Source organism: Vidua chalybeata, chromosome 5 (genome assembly GCF_026979565.1).
Source record: "Vidua chalybeata isolate OUT-0048 chromosome 5, bVidCha1 merged haplotype, whole genome shotgun sequence".
NCBI classification, from domain to species: Eukaryota; Metazoa; Chordata; class Aves; order Passeriformes; family Viduidae; genus Vidua; species Vidua chalybeata.
The window spans coordinates 18,445,293-18,452,289 of record NC_071534.1 but is presented as its reverse complement, the minus strand read 5'-3'; the positions used below and the strand labels follow the sequence as shown (position 1 = coordinate 18,452,289).

Sequence of the window (6,997 nt, the reverse complement as noted above, 5' to 3'; positions counted from 1 at the left end):
ACCCAAAGAATTCTAGGCTCCCTTTTAATTAGGGCATTGCACCAGGAATAACAGTTGAGAATTAAGGGGTTCTAACGATGCTGCAGGGAGGGCGCTGATGACTCAGGCTTTGTTTTCACAGTTGGAGGTTAAGCAGACCCGCTATCCCAGGGAATTACAGCTCCTTCCTGCCAAACGTGGCTGGCTTTGTAATTATGTGCAACATCACTCTCTTGGCAATGGGCCCTGCATAGATTTTGCTCACTGTTTTGTTCCCTCCTTTCCTTACTGCTGTCAGGGAGGGTGATGGCAATTGTTTGTCATTGGCTGTTAGCACAGAGCAAAGTGTTGGTCTCAATTCTGTCTGCCTTGAAATCCAAGTAGCTAAACTGCAGGAGGCAAGTGTTTTCTTCCTGCTAGGCAGGAAGTTAATAGTTTCCCCACAAACTGTACAGGAAGGCAGGCTGTGTGGTTTTTACTATTTATTCCACGTACAGTATTAAAACCCCCACAAACAAGGATTTAGCTTGCTCAAAGCAGCCTTTGTCCATTTCAGTCCATAATTTCATATTTTCAGTCAAACTCCTGCAAAGTTTAGCTCATTCTGCATAAATACAGCCCACCCAAAAAAGTCATTCCATTCAACACAATAAGCAGCCTGTAGTTTTCCACACTGGTCATCTTCACTAAGCCTGAGTTACTTTTGGATAAACTGTCATTCCTGTTCCTTCTGGCTGACTTCATCCATGGGTGAAGTTCACAAACTTAGCAGAACATCATCACCACCTCCCCTGCTCTCTCAGCAGCAGCATTTTCCAGGTCTCCAGGGTACCACACCTCTGTAACTCAAGCCTTTTGCTGTCTCTTCTTCATTTCCTATCAAGAGAAGGGCAGGTTTCTATTCTTCTGAGATCAAGCTCCCAGCCTAAGAGTGATACTTCTGGATAGGTATTCTCTTCTGCCTTTACTCACTAAAGTCAACTCTTTCCTTGATTCAGGCAAGCCAAGACTTCCACAATTTTCCCTCTGGGGCAGGAGACCAAAGTTCCAGCTGAGTTTGTAGCTGCTGTGCTCAAGGCTTTTTGTGCCTGTAAATTCACTTCTGCACATCAGTGAAGATGTTTCTTGAAAGCAACTGTCTGTCTCTGGCAGCTTAAGGGAAAACAGAATGGCAGATCTAATTTCTTACTCAGCTTCAGAGGAGCAGTGAGCACCAGCAGGGTCCCATTATCCCCCAAACATCAACCGGAAAGACTTTCTGTGGAGCAGGCTCTGATGGCAGCTAACTGTTTGTCCACCACGACAGGAGGCCCAGGCCTGGCTCGCTGATTGATCCCTGTTCATAGAGAGAAGATGAGAGCATGCAATTGTAAACTACATAGAGAATAGGAGAAAATGCCTAAAAATACAGCATCTTTCCCGCCTAAGTTACAGAACACAGCTGCCACTGGTTCAGATCCACCTTTCTCATGCATTGTACTCAGGTTTTATGCCAGAACACTACAAGGAAAGACTGTTGAGTTGCCACATAAGACCTTGATGTGTTGCTCCCAGCTCTGCACTCTTCATGCACACGCAGTTTGCTTTAAATCAGCCTCCCAGGGGGAACCACCAACAACCACGAAGTGTTCCAGGGAAAACACTCAGAAAACAGAGCAACCACAAGAACAACCTCATTTCTCCCCTTCTCCACTCCTTTCTTTTTGTGACTCTCCTTCATGGTCAGCTTAAAGCAATCAGTTCCTTGGTAAAGGGGTGCTATTTTAGACACTGAATAAACCACAACATTCACAAAGCTATAAAAACTAATGCACGTAGTTACCACAAGAGTGTAGGGTGCCTCTTTCTTCTGGACTTCTTCTGCAGCATTTGAAGTGGAAGCCTCTGCAGAGCTTGGACCGGTCGGTGACGTATCAACAAACGTTTCATCCACGACTCGGAAGCGGATCTCTTCCCCGATGTCCATGTAAAGGTCATGGGCCCCTTCTTCTGTCTCATATTCCCACACCCACACCTGCTCTGCTTCATCACTGGACAAGGATTAAGGAGGGAAACAGCATTCTGCTTGACAGATCACTTTCTGACAGCTCTGAGAATAGACTCGATTCAAAGCCTTTTCACAGTTATTTTCTAAACCGCAATGTGCTGCCCCAGGTCACTGTCTGCACAGCCCAGGACCCCCATCCTTCTTTGATTTTCCCCCGCAAAAAAAACCCAGCAGAAGAAAAGACCCCCAGACAAGCAAAACTCCTCAGACCCAAGACAACCTCGCCTACCACACTGAAGTATATCAGATGCACACGTATGTAGACATTACACGATGTGGTAAAACCTGCACTCTATCTTCGGCAGCAGCCAAGACTGGAGGCAGGGATTACAACTGGGCAGGGGACACTGCCATTCATTTCTATCAGCAGGCACAATGATCCTGCAAAACCTAATGAGCGTGAGGGCCTGTCTAGCTGTGATAACAGTCTGTGGGACTTGCCCAACAGAAGGGCTTAGCTTCTGCCACTGAGCACCTTCATTGTTGCAGTGCTGAATGCCTGTTGGGCCAGCACTGCACAATCTTTTGAAATGAAGTAGTGAAGTTATCAAAGGTGATCAAAGGATACAACTTAGCTGGCTGCTGCAGGGATTCTGGTGGGATGACAATATCATCAAAGAATCCAAGAGAAACTGCGGAGAAAATAATTTGGTTAAGACTGAAACAATTCTTTGCAAATGATGTTCCACAGTGATTTCTAAAATGCATTTCTAGGCTCATTCTCCTTCCTCTCTCAGGAAGGACATTGAGATTGTGCAGGAATTACTCTTAAAGACACGATGCTCAATTTCACTTGGCAGCAAAGCAACTACCCAGCTGAAAGTACATACAGCAACAGAGGGCACAGTCTTTGTGCCCACTGGGAAAGGAAAAGGTTGTTTGGAGCAGGAATGGAAATGAAAGCATTCCAAGAAATTAGTCAGATGCTATAGAGGTCTGTGACAAAAAAGAGCTTAGAAATCACAGATGTAGTAGGTTAAATAAAGACTGATATAAAGTTAGAACAGTCCCCACATCCCCCTTAAGATTTCATGATGCTGAATTTTATCAGGGAATGGACCATGCCCAAATTCAGCAACAAAAGCAGCCAAGGTAACCTTATTGTCCTAATTTAACAACTGAACAGCAGAGCTCCCTTTCATGGAAGACTCCTAGAGGAAAGGAAAGCAACTCATCAATTATATATTCCATGACTCCGGCAGCACTTTATGCTCACACAGACATTTCCCTGACATGTTTTCAGGTACAGGAAATGAACACAAATTTGTACAGCACTATAGGGAAAATACATCAGACCAACACAAGCCAATAGTTCCACTTTGAAAAAAGCATTCTGTTAAATTCTGTTAACTGAAGCAAGGAAATTAATCCAGTCTACGCTCCAGATGGGTTTGCCTGTTATTCTTGGGCAAAAGGAAAAAGGAGTGCGGACAAAACCATCAAGGTCAGGGGAAGCTGCCAGGCTCAAATTATCAATCACCCTCAGATCACAGCAGCACTAGAGGCCAGTAATAGCCATTAATCAGCCCACAGAGAGCATTACTCCAGCCAAAATCAGTGTCTCAACAGACCCAAGAACTCTGCAGCTCATGTGTCCCCAATGTCAGAAGTTGCAGTTTACCATGGACGCCATCCTGGCTGCAGCTTTTAATCTGTCCAATCAGAATCTCATCCAGGAAGGGATGGAAGACCACATAGCGGAAATGCACTTAAAAGAAAACAGATCATTAATATTATGTCCATGTTAGTAAACTATAGTCTTCCCGCAGGGTGGCAGCCATTAAAATGAAATCCCACATCCTATATGCCCTCTAAAACACCCAGATTCTTTTACAACTTCTTTACAGGCACTGAGTAGATAGAAAAATGGGAGTAAGAGTTCTGATTCCTAACTGGTTTGTACATATTCTGGCAGCAGCTGATCAGAAGTGTCCTGTTCCCAACTCCTCAGTTTTGCAAGAAGTTCACAGAAAGAAAGTGTAACATGATAAACATGGAGCATGGCCTCTGATTAAGTTATGATGGAAGCACAATGCTTCACGGTCAAGAGTATCAGTTGAAATTATACTTTCTCGTCATACTTCTGCCCTTTATCTTTGTCTGCAATGCTGTATTTCCATTAAATGAAATCTTTTAAATCAAGTATTATCAGATTAAACAAGGTTCTTTTACATAACTGGATTTTCCCTCCAAGCTAGATAAAATGTTTCTAACTAAGCACATGACATTTATTATTACACTAAGACAAAGTCAGCCAAATTATGCTTCTGAGAAATTTAACATCATTTTAGCTGTACCTCCTCAGTGCTCCTTCTTTTGCATAAAACTAGAAAGTGCATTAAAGAAAGAGTTATTACCAGACACAGCAGGATTTATCAAAGTGCTACCCCAGATTCTGAAAGCAGACTTTTTTCCCAAGCTCAGAGAAAAAAGTTCCCTTCCTTCAGTTCAAGGAGTAATTCTAAGTTGAGAAGCTGAATGGAGATTAAAGCAAGCAGGACAGCCTGACATCCTCCTTCAGTAGAAAAGCTTTTATTTGAAGGAAATGAGTTCTACTGGAGTTAAAATTTAGACAATGGGAGGCACATATCGTCAGTGCAGTTCCCTTCTAACAGGAGATATTTCATGTGCTCAACCTACGATTCCACACTGTAAAGTGAAACTAGGAAAACACATCTCTAGCCAGTTTAAACCTTTATTTTAACTTTAAAAAAATGAAATTTGCTTTTATGTATTTACTTCCAGTTTTTACTCAGATTTACCAAGAGTCAAAGTAAGGAAATGAGTAATTTCTTATTAAAAAAAAAACACTGGAAATGTATGATGAACCAGATCTGTCTAAGTTTCAACAAAAGTATCATAAAACTTCCAGCTAGTACAAGAGCATTAAATGCTGTGCAAATGCTACATGTAGAAACAGGTTTCATATCTTAGCTAGGGAAAATAAGCTTCAAAAAGAAAAAATATCAGAGAAATGAAGACCAATTATTACAACTTATTTTCTATGTGCAGACTTTCAATTTTCAACTACATTAACCCTTTTCCTACTCCACACCTATGGCTCTAATAGTAGAACAGAGATGGGCTAGTGGAGAAGGCAAGAAGGACTGGTTATTTAAAGCTGTATTTGTACCCAAAATGGCAAAGAAAATAAGAGACTTTCACCATGTTCCTCTTGCCCTCCTAACAGGCACAGAGTTAAGACTGTGAACTTAAGGTTGTTACTGTCCCTAACAACTGAACTCAGCTTACATTTCCAGATCATTAATTAACCTTCTGCAACACAATATAACTGAGGAAAAGCATTTACCCTTGGTATGTGATGCACCATCCCCAGGAAATATGTATGAATCTTCCAGCTTTGTGATATCATACAGACAGATGCAGAGCCCAACATTGTATACGACCTGATAAAAGAAAAAAAATTCAAGAGCAGTAAATCAAGCAACCCACCAGGTGAAATCAAGCAAACTATGGAATTCATACATTATGCACACTTTTTCAAAAGGCAGCAACAGAGGGGTGGCAAAATGGGATGGAGGTTGTTTTGGAACACTGCCTTCAACACCACCAGCAGCGTAGGGAAACCCCAATCCAAGTGTTGTGGGAGCACATTTTCACTGGCACTGGAAAGAACGCTGCTACAAAGAGAAACCCTTGGGGAAATTGTCAGCGGTGAGAGAACCTGAGCTGCCAAGACACTAAACAGCTCCCCTTCATTCACCAGCCCCACAGCTCGACCAAATGCTAAACACACTTTTTGCTAGAGTTACACTCTCAGAAGCTTCCAGGCTTGCCTTTTATCTTATATTATATTAGCTCTGGGGAGACACAAGGCAAACTCTTGGTTTCTCTGCTACTTCTGAGACAGCTTCACTGCCTATGAAATTTGAGGCATCCACCAGTCATCAGTGGATGAAGGAAGACTTTTGCTTTTCATAACCTGCTTGCATAATCTGCTATTTACAACCCCAGATCCCTTCAGCTTGCTCTTTTGAGCTCCTTTCATGTTTACAGCTGCATTTTGAGTTTTCCACCTGCCCCATGTTGAAAGCCATACACTACTCACAGTCCCGGGGCTGCACAGGGAAACTCTGACCTCCAGGTCCACCAGAAAACCCTTTTTATATCCTGCACCAAAGATCAACTTCTTACTGCCACCATGTATTTCAATTACTAAGCACAGACCAAATCAGCTATTAACAGCATCATTTCTCTTCCAGTATTACTGTTCTACATGTGTTTATATAGGTTTTTTTTCTTTAAATTTCCCACTGGATGGATCAGTTTACATTTGTTTTACGGGCTGCATTTTGGATTGCTTCTTTTAACACAAAGCAGCAGCTGCTCTCACTTCTCCGTGCTCCTCTGCCCCATCTGGTGTCTCAGCATCTTCCCTTTACAGCATCAGCCATTAGAAAAATGTCCCCTTTGAGATGATACGTGGCTGTCTCTTTTTACAGTTGCAGGGGATGGCTTTCATATTTAAACCACTCTGACACCTCACCCACGCACCTCAGTAGGCACAAATACAAGGAAGGAACGCTCGGGGATGTTGTGATGCCTACATCAACCTATACGTGACCCATGCTTTACCTTATTGGCCAATTTCTTGTTTAGCTCTTCAGCAATGGATTCGTTCAGTTTCCTTTCAAATTGCCAGGGAGGAATTCTTACAGTGTCAGTCATCTCCACCAGGACAAACATGGTGGCGGGGGGGCGAGGAGACGCCAAGAGCCTCGGGAACTGGAGCGCTGCGAGGACCGGGCTGGGAAGGGAAGGCACTCCAACCCCACTCCCGGTGGGGCGGTGTCCCGGCTGTCCCGATGGAAACGGGCCCGGGAGCGGCCGGGACGCCGGGAGCGCCCCTCACGCACCTGCCGCACGCGGAGCCGCGCCGCGCGCCTGGGCCCCCGCCACTTCCGGCACCGCCGCAGCCAATCGCGCTCGGCTGGCGGGGCGCGCGCCCTG

The 6,997-nt window shown here is 44.0% G+C and overlaps 1 protein-coding gene across 1 annotated transcript; it reads right to left on the bottom strand.

The window, feature by feature from the left end:
• Window positions 1-446: 446 nt before the first annotated feature.
• On the bottom strand, window positions 447-6,924 carry POLR3H (RNA polymerase III subunit H). The gene is made up of 6 exons (XM_053942540.1): window positions 6,623-6,924; window positions 5,337-5,433; window positions 3,648-3,734; window positions 2,595-2,658; window positions 1,802-2,009; window positions 447-1,315 (listed from the first exon to the last, which is right to left on the bottom strand). Exons 1-6 carry the CDS (start codon window positions 6,731-6,733, stop codon window positions 1,262-1,264), a joined length of 621 nt encoding a protein of 206 aa, XP_053798515.1. The 5' UTR covers window positions 6,734-6,924; the 3' UTR covers window positions 447-1,261.
• Between the last annotated feature and the right edge of the window lie 73 nt (window positions 6,925-6,997).